The sequence below is a fragment of the Plectropomus leopardus genome, chromosome 7 (genome assembly GCF_008729295.1).
Source record: "Plectropomus leopardus isolate mb chromosome 7, YSFRI_Pleo_2.0, whole genome shotgun sequence".
NCBI lineage: Eukaryota > Metazoa > Chordata > Actinopteri > Perciformes > Serranidae > Plectropomus > Plectropomus leopardus.
The window spans coordinates 7285850-7303653 of NC_056469.1; the positions used below are offsets into that span (position 1 = coordinate 7285850).

Sequence of the window (17804 nt, forward strand, 5' to 3'; positions counted from 1 at the left end):
ATTAGCTAATAAGTGTTGCTGGTTTGTTTTCAACAACGGAGGAAGATGTTATGAGCCTCTCTGATATGTTCTGTTCTGGCCAGCCTCATATCAGGTAAGGTAAAAAGTATTTACTATGTACCAAAATAATTATGTTCCCTTAACCAGAAATTGGGGCGGTGTTAAGGGGAATATTGTATTTTTCCGAAATGATAACTTTCTGCACATTAGCTTACGTTAGCTTCATTAGCAAAACAAAATGGAGGAAACGGTTAAAGTAAGCCACCTGCTCCATTCTGACACTCCTGTGTAGTCAAAACACACACACACACACACACACACACACACACACACACACGCACACACCCCAGCCACCCCCTCTACTTTGACAAGTCCTTACTGATATACCCATGGGATTTTTCAAGATACACGTTATATGCAATACAGATTACCATTCAAATGTCTCTATTTAAGTAAACAGAGAACATAAAACCCCCAAAATGCATAATAATATTTCAACTGAGTAACCGATAACACTAACGCTGTAAGTCATTATATGCTTTGTTTTCTTACATTATACAGTCATTAGTGGAGCAGCATGATGTGAAATTACAGAGACATTAATAAGACTATCCCTCATTTGCTCTCCACCCCCTGGAAATCCTGTGAGGACCCCTGGTGTCCCTACAAGTGCCTTTCATGCTGTCTGTATGTCAACATGAAGGCATTCACACTATATGTCTTGTCCCAATTATCCACGTGGGGGCGCTGTATCCTCTCTGTGTCCACATTCATGTGACCGCCGTGAAGAGGCGGGGTTATAATGTAACAATTTAGGTGCTACAGTGTAACCAATAAAGTGTCCGCGATATCTGAGCGCATCTGCTCGCCGCTGTGCCCTTCTTTCCCCTCGCCACCGACGTGCAAGAGACCCACCTCGGACATTAAATGACATTTGTAACGGAGGCGCCGCCAGAGGAGACCGGACTGAAGCACAACACATTCATATGAGGTGCGTAAGCTTGTTTGGCATATTAAGACAAGAGGGATCCGAATACAGTAAATTACAGCCAACCGCAAGGAGCTCTGTATAGAAATTGTGTGAGTGCGCCATGTGATGGATGCAACAGGATTATTGTGCTCGTACGGAGGAGGGTTTGCTCTCCTTCCCCATTAGTTTGTGGACCGAGGCGCTGGCCTGTTGCTAGGAGACCTTTTGACAGCTGGGAGCTTTTTGGAAAGTGACAGTTAATGCATTAATGGTGTCTGCTTCTCTGGCAACCCAAACCTTTCCTCTTTCTTCTCCTCTCAGCCCAGCTCCTTGCGCGCTAATTGCCTCTTGTGCCTAAAAAGACAACATTTACCATTGTGGTAGTTTCCAGTCAGGAGATTACAGTGTTTCGCAGGGAACAATGGCCTACTTGTTGTGATTATCACATCCTAAATATATCCTCCCTCCGGATATGTTTAATCTTCTCTGAGGCCAAAATTATGTCATTTAGTTATTATGTATCATGAAGAAATGTCCAAGATATGCTGCTGAATATATTTCCATGTGCAATCAATACTTTATCAGCTGCCTATATTGAGGACATTCATGGAGACAAAGATAGAGATAGAATATTAGTCTTAATTTTCTGTTATGGTGTGGCTTTCAATTTGAATTTCAAGTACATTGGCTTAAATTTTTTATTCTCCACTAAAAAACACACCTTCAAAAACTTACTTTAAGCTGTGAAATGTGTGCAGCATGTTTTTTGGGGCTGTACTCAGGACGGTAAGCTCCTTCTCTCCCTCATCAGTCAGTAGCTGCTGCCTGTGGCCATGCATCTGAAGGTCACTCATGAACGGATCGATAACTAGATCTTGCTGGGGGACTACACTCAAAAGCAGCCAGTTATGTGCTCAGCCCTGCACACTTAAGGCAAACCACATACATTAACAGGCTTCCTCATTTTTTTATATGAGGCCATATCAAGGGATCCGGGGCGACTTATTGTACAGTGAGTGAGTAGTATTCCAATCAGAGTATCCAAAGCAGCTTGGATTTCCGTGCTGACCTCTGTTTCCCTCTTGTGCTGCCGGCTATAATCTCGCAGGAGACTGTGGGATATCAGATTCAGGTGTGTAGCACATTATGTCAAGGTTGTAGCTACACCAGAGGGACTTGGTGTAATTTGGACTCCCAGCTTGTTTTGAGAAGTGCTGAGCTTGTTTATTCCCTTCTCTGAAGTCAAGCTGCCTGTGGCTGTCACAGCCACCGCGTTGCACATGAAAAGGCCTTAAATGAACAGCCATAAGAATTGTCAAAGTCAAGGCCGGTGCAGCTGAGGGAAGGGACAAGTCAGCATTAGGCTTGACGCACTGGTTGCGTCCCTTCACACATCGCACAGTAGCTTGTCACAGTGCGGCAGGGATGAGTGGATGGATTGAGTAAAGCTGACGTGCTGTTCTGTCCTATCAGGCTGATGTATGTTCCCAGTGAGGAGACTTCAGTCCTCAGGAGCCACATAGCACCTCCCCTCCACCTCCGCCATCATCTCCTCTTCCTTTGTCAAGGGGCATGCCTTCTGAACCCAGCCTCAGGTAAGTGGCCTGCTCCGTCCATACATACTGTATGCATGTTGGAGGCTTATGGCACAAACAGAAACATTACTTAAGCAGCAGTTAGTGTATGTTCTGAAATGTACTATTTCAGCAAATGTGCTTATCAGCAGTATTCTTTATTCTAACCTGAGGAGGATCTATGTGAGGTCAATACACTGTTCAGAAAAGGTGTTCCCAGTGTGCACACCCCACTGGCTTTCTGTTTGGATGTAATGGAGGCTAGACAAGGGTAAGCCCACATTTAAGAGAAGATTGTATGTGCTATATTTTTGTCAAAAAAATCCCATGAGAAGACCAAAAACAACAATGTGTTAATCCTTTTGTCAGTATTGTCAATGCAGCCTGTCTGAAGCTGACATCCTCAAGCCCGTTATTTCCCACTGTTTGTACTTCCTACTGGTGTAAATCTTTAAAAATGGGTCACAAATATACACTTTCAGTTTTTAGAAAAGTGCTACAGAACTACTGAAAAGAGCTGGGCATTGTAGTTTGAAGCAAACTTTACTTGAACAAAACCATATTTTATGTTTGTTGTATATAATCTTTCGCTGTGTGGATAAGGTGGTGCACGCATGCATGAATATTTACAGCAGCAGTGTGGTGTATGTGGCAATGACTCAAAATAAACGAAAGTGCCCATGCTCATCTTGTTGAAGAAACATATTACCTAGTACCACAGTGTGGCTAACTGATGTGTGACTGGCTGCCAGAAGTGTCGTCAAGGTGGGACATTTGTTTGGCCCCCTAGCAAAAATAATTGGAGGCCAACATTATTATTTCAGAGATTGTTGCACCCTCAGGTTTTAAGATAATTTGAGATAATTAGGAATATCTTGTGAAACTAGCCAATGTAAGGCATCCATTGGTGCCAAACATGTCGACATAGCTTATTGGGAAGGGGGCTAAATAACGTGTCCACATTAGGGTAAATATTTGCAAGGAAAAAACTGGCAAAGCTTTTTCCCCATAACTGTTTGGTCCTTACAATAAATGCACTTCTTGGGGTTAAAGCTGTAATATATATTTATGGATGAGGACAACCAGCCTATTCCCAGCTTTAAATTCTTCCTGACTTTTGCCTTGTTCAATAGAATCTTCCTTTCATTTTTCTTAAGCCCCCATGTGCATGATTTTAGACATCTCTGACTTTGGTGTCAATATTTAACTAAAAGCCTGCGATACCAACTGGGTGCATGGAGTTTGAAAGAGGCGGACAGGAGAGCCTATTAAGAAGATGCTATTAGTTGCATTAAGATGCTCATTCTTATAAAAGAGATCTGCCCCTTGTGAACCAACCAATTTAATCAAAGTGCATCTAAATCACTGGAGTGTCCTTTAAAATGTGCATGATATATCGTAGTCTACAGTTTTAAACTAATGAAAGTTATATGATATTTCCATATTTTTTATTATTATCAAGGGCATCAAAGGCTTTCATCCCTCTTCAAATCCCCCATACAGCTTCTCTCTTGGAGTTGCTAAATCCTGTAATTTCCCTTCCCTCTCATCCAGCACAGCAATTTTGTCCTTTTCTCCCTTGGCTCTTCCCTCCGGCAGAGTCCACCGACCAAACAAACAGCCTGACTCATCATTCATCCTACCTCTGGCCCACAGCACGCACACGCACATGCACCCGCCCACCCATTATTTCCCCTGTCTTACACCCCATCACCATGAAGGTGACAGAGCCAGCCTCCTGGCAGACAGCAGCATTTAGAGTGATGGCTGCAACTGTAAGTGGACAGAGATGGATTTGGATGGACAGGGTGGCGTGCTGCTGACGGATGGTAAAAGCTGAGAGGGACTGAGGATGGGTTGGAAAACGGGGTATATTTGCTGCTACATGAATCCACAGTCAGTCAGTCAGTCAGTGTATTTCTTCTCATCTACCATTAAGAATCTGACTTAACTGTGAGACACATAAAACTGGGCAGATATTGTCTTTGTAAATAGGGTCATAACCGAAATGCCACTCATCCTAAAGAATGTTGTGTGATTAGTAAAGTGTCACTTGGCTAAATGGAATTAAATTTCATTTAGGCCTCAATTCATTCTTGATGCAATTCCAAACATGAAAAAAGATATTCAAATTATTGACATTTATTTTAGTCATACATCTTGTGAAAAGATTAACCTTCTCCCAACTCCTGTTTTCCCCATGGGATGCTAGCACACTGTACAACTTTCACAGACTGCCAGTGCTCGAAAAAACATCAATGTGAACATGTATCCACAGATTAGACTCACTTTTTTGCTCATGGCTGTCATTTTCAGACTGTTCTGTCATAAAAGATATTAGAGTTACAATGAACTGAGGACTATAGAAATGAAATGTTAACAGACTCTGATAGGCTGTAGAGGCCCTACGGAGCTTTGAGCTAAATGGAAACGCTAACATGACAACTAATGACAATGCTAATAATGCCATTTAGCAGATGTTTACAATGTTCACCATCTTATGTTATTCTGTGAGCTTGCTAACATGTGCTATTTAGCAAATATTTGCCAAATTTCATGGCAGTTCATCAGATAATTGTTGAGATAACCAAATTTAGAGAGCCAAAGTGATTGAAAGATTGACCAACATTGTCATCTCTAAAATGTTGCGTTCTCCTGCTTTACTGTCAAAGCAGTTCAGCTGTTGAAAAGGAATCCTTGAAAAGGGGTTAATGTCCAAATTCATTGCAAGTGTGTAATTAGCAAAAATGTTTTTTTAACTCTCAGAAAGGGATGTGTGTTAAAGGGTTAAATTATAGTAGTTGAAGTAGCAGTTGTCACAGTACCAGCAGGAGTGATACAAGAATAGAAGAAGTAGATTTTTGTGGTATTGTAATATTATCACTGTCATTAAAAAAACAAGAGATCTGTCTCATCTACAAGTCAAACTGCAGTTTAACATATCTTATGTAAATGTGTGTGTGTAGCAGTAGGGAGATGCTGACAGGACAGAGGCTCTGTCAGTCAAAGTCCCACCAGGACTCGGTCCTCTCTGCCCTCAACCAGCAGAGGAAGGATGGCTTGCTGTGTGACGTCACCCTGGTCGCCGGTGAGCAGAAGTTCCACGCACACAAAGCCGTCCTGGCAGCGTGCAGCGATTACTTCAGGGTGAGTCCAAGACATTACCTTAAAAAATGTATCTGTGTTTTACAAATGAATGTTTGTAGGAAAACAGGAAGGTAATGTGGGTTCACGATTCAACACACAGGGGCACATTGTCATGAGAGGCAAACTAGGCAAATGTTTTTTCCCAAAAAATGGGAAAAGGGGCCCTGGATGGCAAGATATTGGCAGATTTTGCAAAGACAGCTGTTGACTTGGCTTGCAGCGGTAGTCAGTGTTGCTGGTGTAACATGGTGTTCTGGTATTCTACCATTACAGTTCCTACCTACCATCCCAAAAGTCAATTTGCTCTTTGTTATCAATACTTAGTTGAGCATGACAGCCTCTGCTAAACCACATGTTTCACTATAAGGATTTGATCTTATAACATTTCAAATGTCTAGAAGAGCCACATGAATAAACAATTTTATCCCCATTAAAACAAGAAGTGAAGCTGTTCAGCTGGTGGAAGTTAGCTGCTTGGCTCCACTCGGCCACCATAAGTACGTAGTCTGCTTTCTCGACGGGCCGCACAGTGTGGAAATAGTGCTGATTATCCCTGGATCATTCAGGTAATTTTATACTCCGCAGTTGAACAACTCTGGCTTCATCAGCACTGAGCAATTCTCATAGGAAAGAATTGGGCCTCACGTTTAACGCAGTATTTAGTTTTTTTAATAGAATTGACTGATACAATGATGGCGGAGAATTAGGTGTCAAAACAAAAAGCAGGGGGCTTTGATGGGCTTCTTTGCCCCGGTCCCCCAATTGCCTCTGAACTCACATCTCCTTTGTTTTGTATGTACAATGGTTGGCTGATTAAAAGGATTTCACACTTATCAAGCTGATATTTGCCACTCTATAAAAAGCAGGTATCAGTCAGGCAGTGTTGCCCACTACTGATGCGATAGAGGTGACAGTAATGTGTTGCGTAACAAACTTCAGCGCTGGTAGATTGTTAAAACTGCCACAAGACCTGTCTTACCCTGCTAACTTCATTAGCACAGATTATTAGAGAGGGGTTATTGGGTCCCGTAATAGTGTAAATGCTGCTTCAGGGGCTGTACAGTACTTCTGAGAAAAAAAGTCGTGGAGGAAATCAATTTTAAAAAACTCCATTTTAGACGATAAGCAGCCAGGTTTGCCTGTACAGATGGTTCAAAATGTGAAGCAGTGACAGCTTCAGTCTACAGCAGATCATCCTTCACCATCCCACCTGGACGGAGGCTGAGAGTTTGCTGTTCTCTTGCCGAGGCTTTGGTCGGATTCATGTAATGCCACAGAGGTAGCTGTAGGTAGACTCACGCTGTCAGACAGCCAGGCAGGAGATTTGCTGAGATGGGCCACACGGGGAAAAGTGCACAGATGAGATTTGATTTAGGGACACTGAGTAGATTAGGAAGTAGAAATTAATCCCTCTTGAAAATGAGAGGCAGATTAAATATGTCCAAGTTGCCCAGGGATTACTCCTCCTGTGTGTGAGTTTTTGTGTGTGTTATTTTTACTTCTCTCTGCGGAGAGTTGAGGGTGGGCGAGTCACACTCCTCTCCCTCTTTTGTTCGTCCTCTTCACTTTTGTTTTCTGGCTCCTTTTTTTTAAACGCTGCTCTTTCAAGTCCCAGCTGAGCCGGGCAACACTGTTGTTCCATCTCTCGGATTATTAGATCAGCCTGCTACAGTAAGCAAGAAATCTCACTCCGCACCCCTGTTCCTCTGTATGGGCTTAACAACATTATCATCAGTTTGTCATCTGACTCTACCGCTGGGTTTCATTTAGCTCGTTTACTGAGGAGATGAAGGTGCCTTGTGTCGTGAATAGAAACTGTGTTTTCTCTCTCTCGCTCGCTGCCTCTTTCTTTCACACTCAGACACACACGTAGCAGTGATTATAACACATTATCCAGCCCAGCGGACTTGAGTGATTGTAATGAAATACCTGACCAAGCGTGAGTTGTTTACCTGAGACTTGTCCTGAATGTGTCACCTGCCTCTTCCAATGCCGTCACATTACTAAGACGTCTGGACCGCTCGGGGAGATTCAGCCAAATCAGTCACACCAGCATCACACACCACCCTCAGCGAGAGCGCCCACACACTCACACACACACACACTAAATCTCTCCTTGCTTTCTTTGTCACACACAGAAATATTTTCTGCAAGCCCTGCAGTCAAGACAGAACCTAAATCAAAAGCTATTATTGTCTCAAAGAAACATCTCGCGCTGTATGTACAACTCTGCTCTTTATGAAGACATTTTTATTTTTAAGATGGACTGCACAGTATTTCCACCTTATGACTTGTAGCTGTTCAGTCTTCTGCTTGTTCCTTCTAGCATAGCTTGATTTGATGAAGAGATACTGTAAATCAATCCACGAGGGGGAAATTTGGTGTACAGCTTTCAGTATTAGACTCACCTCATGCTACTCTGCCTATGAATGAAAAGACATTCAGTAGGCGTTACATTCAGTGTCCCATCCCAAATTGACATTTTGTGGATTTTCCTCCTATTTGCAAAAACCCTGTCTAACAATTTTCATGTCAACCTGTTCTCTTGGCAGTATTTAAAAAAATAGTTTGCTAGAAAAACACAACATTGCAAATTAAATCTTTGTGTGCGGTTATATAGAAAGACTTGTAATATACTTGTTGCCTATGGAAAAGGCCATTAGGCTTTTCACACTGCTCGTAGCCCCTGGCTAAGGGAGGGGTTTTACAAAAGTATTAGAATTTTTTCATAGTTTTTTGCTTTAAAACCATCTCAGTGGGCAATAGCATAAATGACCTGTCAAGCAGTAATACACAACAGTCAGGTAAAATGTGCCTGGATGATAATCCATAACCTGATCCCTCTCTCAAATATCATCTTCTCTCTTTGCCTTCAACATTTCTTTTTTTTAAATGTTCATTCCTGTCTCCGTCCTGTACTCTTTGTTTTCTCTAACCTGTATTCTCTGCCTGTCCTTTTTTCTGTCACTCCCCACTGTCTCTCCTGCCAAAGTGTATTAAAAAATAATTTATATACACCTTCTTTATTTCATCTACGTGTTTGAGTTTGCATCAGTTTTTATTTGAACCGTTGAAATGCATCTGTAGTAGTACATAAGCTGAATATATGTTAGGCAATAACATAGTTGCAGTGTACAATTATCACACTAAAATTATGCCAGGTGTTTGTGTTGTTGTTAAAGTGAGCTTATAGGTTCCACGGTAATTACCAGAGAACATATGGTACACGGCTGTGGAAATGACATTGTTTGAATTGGAATGAACAGGCATAATAATAATAATAATAATGATAATAATAATAATAATAATAATAATAATCCTATCCTCGGTACAGTGGGCAGTACCTGCTCTTCCTTTTTCATCTTCATCACAGACACCTTCTCTCTGTTTTCCTCTCAGTCTCATCATCTTGTCCCGTATCTCTTTTCCTCCCAAAGATGAGCTTTGATTGACGGAGGCTTTTCATTTTCACCTGTCTCAGTAAACACAATTATTATTCAAATGAAAATGTTACCGGCGTCCGCTAGGATAATCTTGAAAATAAAACTGTATAGCAACATGAATTCCAATCCTTGAACAAACTGAATTGAAAGGAACACATTTCAACTTTCATTAAATGTTTATCAGTCTACCAGTTGGATGGGTGGAATTAATTTGACTTAGCTAGCTTGATGGGAAAAATGTCCACAGAACTATACCCATGATCATCAAAATTAAATATTTAAAATTATTTGACAGAAGTCTTATAATTTTTTCATTTCTGTGTTTGTTTGTTTTTTTACTTTCTCATTTTTTCAATTAGGTTTTTTGGGGGTTTTTGTTTCTTGTTTTTCATACTTTTTACTTATTTCTTGCTAATGTCTGAGTCATTTCCTCTTAAGTTTCTCATTGCATTTTTCCCAAGTTTTTGAAAAATAAATAAATAAATAAATAAAATCAAACCAATTTGCCCAGGTTTCAAAGGGTTAAACCAAATTAGACCAACTTAAAGATTAACTTTGTGTTTACAGTGTGGAGTGTGGAAGTTATTGGTGTGTGTGCGTGTGATGCATAAGTGGAAAGTGTGTGCAGATGGTGTAAAGGTGCTTGAGCAAAACAGAATTAAAGCAACATAACCAAACCAAAGAGTGGCAGAGAGATGCAGCACCAAAGCAGAGGTTCAGCCAGAGAGTGAGTTATCAGCTGCTCACAGGCTTAAATAACCTGGAACTCTCTCAGGTGTTCCCACTTGCCCTAACGAGCACCTGCCAGCAAAGACAGCACACAGACGGGTGAATCAACAGCACATGGTCATCACACCTGTATCACACTTCGCATGGATTCAGCTTTCCTCAAGTTGTTGACCTAATCAAAGACCACCTTGTTGAGAAAAGTTTTCTGCAGCGCTTTCTTTAAAATAACAACATGTCAGTCCCAATCATTTACCTTCTCTGTTATATGGAAGCTGATGTGGTCTTCCGTTTGGAGGGTAAGGAACTTCCGAATCTCATTTTTATTCCAATTTCCAGACATTTATGACCGCTGTTTTTCTTTTTTTTGGTTGTGAGTTAGCCGCTAAGTTGCAAACAGCTGCTTTTTACATCTTCCATGGTGTGGTCGCCAACATAATATGTTATCAATATGTCACACCTCCCCACCCATGGTCACTTCTCCCCGGCTTTACGTTTTACACAGATCTCATTGTGATGCTGTTGCTACCTCTGTTCCTGGCTCAGAGGCAAAACCACTCTATATACAGAACAGCAAGGCTGCATAATGGCATCATATTCCCCCTTTAAACAGGGAATGTGAAAGTGGTTACAGACACACACAAGCAATGACAATGATGAATGTGACTGTCAGTAATCTAAATCTAAACTTTTATTCTATACACCTTGCAAAAAATAATGAGATCTAGACCTTGGGTAGATAATGCAACGAGTATCAGTAGAGGTATAAAGGATTTGGGTTTAACTGTCCAGATGTGGTTTACAAGTTATTGTGCTTTTCCAAAAAGAACATTTTGTAACACACCACTCGACCTGAACTTTTGTAAACTTTGCTTTTTGTTGTTATGATAGGGGTCAAGTCTTAAGATAGAGAATATTGGAAAAAAATACCAGCAGCTTCAGTCAGAAACCTTTAATATCTGCACCGGTCTTCAAAAAAAGCAGCTGAGGTTTCCATGTAAGATATCACGATCTCTGTGACGTACCTGCCTGTAACTATAGCCACAGGCCCATATTTCACTCAGACATGAAAACAACCCCACTCAGTGTGGAAATATTTCAAAGGGTGCATGAGGGAGTCACAAGTCCTCTCTGGTATGATCACAACAAACAGCAACATAAATTCTGCTGGCAGGTCAGGCTAACTGCAGCGCTGCACCCCCACTGCAGCATCATGGGAAAGGACTGCAGTGAGCGTGGAGCTGTGGCTCGATGTGTCTCTGTGCTGGATCTATATTCCAAGTCAGCGGAGCCATCCGTCATCACCAGCTCCTTCAGCTCCTCCACCAAGGTCAGGAGGATTCATGCTGGAAGCGACCATCTCTGTGAACCCTCTCAGCACGCCCGCTCTCAATCTCTCTGCTCGAACACAGAAGCAAACATACAGAAGCAGTTTCTCTGTTAACCCATTGAAACCTGTGCAAATTGGCTTGATTTCTCCCAAATACATGGGAATAAGGCAATGAGCAACGGAAGAAGAAATTACCTGAAAATTATCAAGATTAATTAAAAATACAAGAAAAATACCCGATAAATGATCAAAAAAGAAAGAAGTAAAAACAACAAATGACAGGAAATGACCTTGAAATGTGCTAATATTTAATATACGGTATATATAAAGAGGAGGGGCTATATAAATACATAAAATAAATATATATAAAAATGTTAAATATGTAATTAGAAATGTGGTTTTTCCCTAGCTTTTTTATTTTTCCCCCAGGAATTTTCCCTAGCTCTTCAAAAAAAAAATTCTCAGCATCTACAAATGTCTTGCAATTTGTTGAACACTTCTTGCCAAGTTGCTTCTTGCCTTTCCCCACTAGTAACAACAGTTTGCTCAGGGTTTGAAGTTTGAAATACTTGTGAAAGGCACCTGAAAGCAGCACAAGAAAAGAGTCCGGGTTTCAAATGGTTAAATGAAGTCTCTGAAGCCTTTTTTAAGTTCTGCCTGTTTGACACTCGTGTGCACATTGACCACAGCTTAGCCGCCATCACACCCCAGGTTTAGCCACAGGCCTTCCTGTGCTCGCTGGACCGGTGGATTTTTAATTAGTGCAGTGATGAATCAACGAGGCCGAGCTCTGAGGAGAGATGTGCATTCCTTGGTAAAAACTCAGTGTGGCCTCAAGTCGACCCTGTCTCACACAGCACCCTCACAATACAGAGGGGCCTTTTGCCAGAGGAGGGGCTCGATGCCTGGTTAAAGTTCATGGGTGCTATGAATCAGGCAGAATTGGATGAGTTTTTGGGAGGAATGAATGTCGTTTTCGTGACAGAAAGAGATGCTACGCTAACTGGCCAGCCTGAGGGTTCTTTGAAGCGTCTAATGCTGTTATGCACCAGTCTGTGAGTAGAGATAGTGCGGAGTGACTGCGCTACAAACTGCTGCTGTGATTAAAAAGATATGTAGAATTGCAAGTTAGCTAGATCACTATCCCGAGGCAAGGAAACTGTGGGGACAGAAATTCTCTACAGCAGCTGGATTTACTTTTTAAAAGCAATTTATAGTCTCTTTTTGCCCTATTACAATCAATAAGAAAATATGAACTACAGCTTAAAAGCTTTGTAACCTCGCTGTCCCTCCCCGTAACAGGTAGAGTTGATCTTCATCATGACCACATTTGACCCTCCTCTCACTCTTCCCCTCCTCGCTGCTGCGTGCTGCTGATCAATCCCCTGTCATTCCCTCATGCTGTGACACCAGTCAATAGCTTTGATTAGTGAACAGCAAGCTGGACTCACGCACAGCAGGGCCAGACTGCAGATGCTGTGTCCGCCTCTTTTTCACACATAGTGTGGCGTGCACGTGTGTGTGTGCGTGACGGAGGCAGAGAAAGACAGACAGGCCATGTAACAGAAAGTACTGATTGTGTGATTTCTTTTTGCTGACCTCTGGGGCAAAGGAGGTAAATCAATACAGGGGGGCTCTAGGATGTTGCGTCTGGCAGGTTTTGATTAACTGATGCTGCTATTTCAGCACGCGCACAAACAAAACCGATTTCTCAGTCTGTTAGTGCTATAACTACCTACAGATATAATATCATCAGCCTACAGAGTCTACATTGAATGAGTGGTGGCTGGATTGAATTTCGATATCTGTCATCATTGGTCATTATTTATTGCAGTGTCCCATGGCACAGACGGGAAATGTTAGATGAAATATCTCTGTGGTGGTGTTTCCTCAGCTAACCTCCATGATTTGCCTCTGTGTCATCAGGCTATGTTCAGCTTGTGCATGGTGGAGAGTGAGGCAGATGAAGTGACTCTGCAAGGAGTGACTAGTGTTGGACTGAAGCATGCTTTGGACTTCGCCTACACTGGACAGGTGAGTCTGAGCAATGGCTGGGTTTTAGGACGCATTACTGGGGTTCTCTGTAACAACGCTGTATTTTGCGCTCACAAACACTGTAGCAACATGTCCACAGATAGCAGTTGGACCGGAGAGTGTGTGTGAATGTTTTATTGAGACATAAATCAGACAGAAGTATTAAAAAACGGTAGATTATTACAACTTTCACCACTGTCGATGCACAGAGCAGCCACACTGGATTTTGACGTTAAGGTTGGTGAGGTTCCTACAGCTTTCCATGTCAGAAATCTGACTTTTTCTTGTTGAAGTTTCTGACTGGGAACTAGAAAATTCCATTTCCCATTTCAAATAGAATGAATCATAAAGTTTTGGTTAAGGGTTTAGGAAGAAACCACCATCAGCTAACAACCAGCTAATAACATGGTAAGCTAGTTGTTATGTCCCCCAAATGAGAAATTTGGGCAGTGTTAAGTGGAATATTGGATTTCTCGGAAAGAATAACTTTCAGCACATTAGCTAAGGTTGGCTTCATTAGCAAAACAAAACAAGAGGAAATGGTTTAAGTGATATGTATCTGTCTTTTCGGATCATACTCCGTATATAAAGATGGACAACATGACAGCTCCCTAAAGTGAAACCAAAACAAAAACCTTTATATGCAGTCTGTGGTTTTAGTGATTAACTGACGATTAATGTATTTTGTTCGTTTCCTTTGGTTTTTATTTAATTTACTACTTCTTCTATTCTGGCTCCCAAAATGCAACAAGATGACATTTTAGGACTCCTGTGTAGCCTACAACGCTGTGTTGTTTCCCATGGGTGTCTTAAAAAGCTGGTGTTTCTCTCCTTGTTTTTCCTTCAGCTAATACTGGGACGTCATTTTGATGCAGCCCCAAAAGGGTTTATATAGTCTACCCCAATGCATATTATATTTTAAACGGATCACATGTTTTGCGTGTAAAACTCTATTTTCAAGTAACAAGAGATTTTTCTATAAAAATGGAAATACTCAAATGATAGGCCTACGATTACTTTACAGCAATAGCTACGCATTCCAGTTACAAGTACACTTGTTACTTTTCACCATTGCCAAACATGTCACCAAAATGAATCAAAACGGGGCATTTGCAGATTACCACTTTAATCTCAGCCTCAGAAGCTTCTGCTGCAGCATGCTTTTGGATCCAGTGCTATCCTGGAGTGTGTAGGAGCTGTTCAGATTTGACCATAAACCAATCACTCCTTTGTCCTCTGTGGTCACACTGCTGAATATTATTCTGGGATCTAAATAAGAAGCACAATTAAATTCAAGAAGGCAGACGTAAAGAGCACCGTATTAGATTTCCATACTAAAGCAGCAGTTAGACAGTCATGTAGCTGAGGTCACTGCCCTTGCCCTCTTCTCACCCCATCAACAAAGAATAAGTGTGTGATCATTCCTAATAACCATCCTTGACCTTTTCAGCGCCAGCGATGCTCGGTCCAATAAGCAGCCTATAGCGGCTTATGCAGTCCACCGAGAGGCCAGGAACTTTATAATTACTCCTAATTTTATTTCCACAGTGGAAATGAGCAAAGAGTGAGTCGGTTAGGCAGTGTAAGTAGGTCAACAGCAGGCTTGCAAGCCGCCCTGCTTTGGCTGGCTCAGCCCCTGTCTGCCCAGAGGAGATGATAGCAGATGAGATGAGGGCAATATGCTTATCCCCACACCGTAAATAATGACCTACTAAAAATCCTTCAGCCACATGTCATAGGCCAGCAGGGTGAGTGAGGAGACATGCTGCCACAGGATGCTCTCAGACTGGAAGGCAGTTCAGTGAAAGCATGCCAAGAACACAGTGAATGTAATCAATGAAACAACTGGAACATCCTGCAGCAGTTTTATTACCTACATTTTCAGACCGTAAATCTTGTATTTTTCTGAGCTGAATCAAAGCCTACATGGGTCAGATGATGTGTAGAAGACATCTCTATTCTGCCGTGCAAGCACCTCCTTTCATTTTGCCTTGTCCTCCAGGTGAAAGCAAGTAACAAGCGCAATAAATGACGGTTTACACAAGAGCTCACTGTACTCCCACACTGAACCAGCCGCGGTGTTATAAAACTGACTTCTGCTGTGTGAGGTTGAAGTGCTCTAACTGTAGTGGGCCTCTGGAGTGGAGAGGAGAGCAGAATATGAAGGGTGTTCACTTATGGTTATTACAGTTATTATTCTGGGTTGCCTTCATTGCTGCTGCTGCCTGCCAGAATGCTGATTGAGTCAAATAATAAAAGGAAAAATAGATCGTTTGTTTAGTGTATCTCATCAAATCAAAGTAATGGTGATGTTTAAAACAGGTGCCGTTTTTATCTGATTGTTGATCAAAGATTGAAGTCTTTCTATCAGCACTGAGGCTCAGTGCTTACAGAGCCTAATAATGGAAGCAGCTAACCACTTATTGCTGCTTTCTATCTTAATATGCGAAGCTTATGGATGCCTGTAGATTGCACTGGCGGTTGCTTGGACCGCTGCCCATGCCTTGCAGGAAACCATACTGTGATAAATGTGCAAATGCGGCTAACTGCGTGGAGTAAAAGAAAACTTGCTGGGATTTTTCCTAAGTAGGTTGCCCATGTAAACAAATTGCTTGATGATTTCCAAAGAACTGCTTACATGAATTCTAAAGTGGCCAAATAATGTGCGTATTTACTTCCGTTGGTGCTTAATGTGAAAGGATTTTCATTAAGCACCAACGGTGACTAAAATGCGTCTCACGTCAGTTACAGTAAGTGGACGAACATGCACCGGAAGAAAGATTTCTATTCAGATTTGTTCTATTTCCTGTTTTCAGAGATCGTAAATAAGGAGTAGGCTTTCGCGAAGATGATCCCCTTGAAAGCTGCATAACAATATTCAGCCCACTGCTGTAGCAACGGTAGTGAGAGGCAAGGGAGACAAATGATGAAGTCATTTTTCACACTTTCACTACTGATGCAGTCACGGCTCTGTGGCTATGTAGGGCAGAGCTGCTGAATGGATTATCAAAGGTTTTTTTCCTCCCCTTTAAAACCAAAATACAGTTTATTTGGAGTAGGTGAGGTGTCTGGGTGAGATGAGAGGTAACATGGGGCATGTGTAGTGATTGGGCTGTTATTCCAATTATTTCTAACTCCATGTGGTCGTGATTATATGCTGAGAATCGACACAGAAAGGCAGTTTACCCTCCATGAAGTACGCAATATTTGGCTTTGTTCCTGAGAGTCCAGTGCTATGATTTGGCTGTATCACAGAGCTTTATGTTGCGTATGTGTGGGTAATATGGAGGAAACAGAAGGAAGCTTTCAGCAGATAATTTGAGCTGCTGTTCATTCGGCCCAACCGGAAGCATTTTGGCACAATCAGAGCCACAATAATTGCCTGAATATGTTGCTTTGCTGGGAGGATGATAATGGAGAATCAAGCACATTGGTAAAGCAATTCTTGATATGCTATGCAATCTGTCACGCTCACTTTCTCCGATCTCTATTGCACCATATAAACATTTTCAGTAACCTGGCGTACAGACAGTTCTTAGTGATTCAAAGAAAGAAATAGAAATAATGAAGTAAGATATATGGTATACTGCCTGGCAGGGTCTGAAATTAGCACCTGCTAATGGTGGGTAAATTGTTAGCAGTGGCGGGTAAAATTAACTGTCCATCTTGGCGGACAAAGTAAATGCACGGCTGAAAAACAGGGTTTGAAAGTTGTTCATAACTGCTATCCCTTTCATGCATGAATCGTCACCATTTTGTGAGTTCTTTCCTACATGTTTTTATTTATCTTTGGGCAAGAATAAAAACATTTTTTAAAATGTAATTTAATTTTTAAAAGACCAAAGTAAAATTCCTGTGTCTTGGTTACCCACTGCTGAGTAAATTAAAGGGGATTAGCCCCGAAGTGAGCATCAACATCCCAGCATAAGAAAGCAATTTAAAAAATGTTACGATGCTGAATTATTTTTCAGTTTCTTTTTTGTTCCATGCTAAATACTCTCTGTATGAACTGAGTTGTATAATATATTTTACCCATAGGTTGAAACATTGATGTATGTGTTTGAATGTGCGCAGTGAACCCTCACTTCTGTAAAAGAAGGCCTCCCCAAAAGCCAACAAACACTAGAATTTACCATATATGTAATTTTTTTTGGTGCGAATATGTTGAATATTGAATGACAGAATCTTTAAATCAAATGATCTAAATGCTATTCCTTCATTTATCACTTTAGAATTCATAAGTTGCAGATAACATATCTGAGTAGCAGACAAAAAAAAATGAGTAAGGTAGAAAAAAAATGTAATTTTAGATCCTGCTGCCTGGTTTTAAACTTGATGTAAGTAATTTAAGCTCAGGTCACACAGTTATGCATGGGTGTTTTTGCAAACATTCCACATATCTTTTATTAAAACGTACAGTTGATAATTATTATGCAAAAAAGGTGTTTCCAAAACAACTTGATATCTTTCAACATGACCCAGTATACTTTACTTTACACATATTGTGTTGTGTTAGCCATAAGTTGAAACTACTCAAAGATTGGCCCTTTCCAAACACAGATGAGTCACATTGTCATTAA

The 17804-nt window shown here is 41.3% G+C and overlaps 1 protein-coding gene across 1 annotated transcript in view; it reads left to right on the plus strand.

The window, feature by feature from the left end:
• The first annotated feature begins 841 nt into the window (after positions 1-841).
• The window catches only part of klhl32 (kelch-like family member 32), a 39558-nt gene continuing 22595 nt past the window's right edge, over positions 842-17804 (plus strand). The window contains exons 1-4 of the mRNA XM_042490282.1: positions 842-991; positions 2444-2565; positions 5511-5691; positions 13117-13224. Of these exons, the coding sequence (XP_042346216.1) occupies positions 2543-2565; positions 5511-5691; positions 13117-13224 (312 nt within the window). The 5' untranslated portion in view covers positions 842-991; positions 2444-2542. The remainder of the gene's footprint in view (positions 992-2443; positions 2566-5510; positions 5692-13116; positions 13225-17804) is intronic.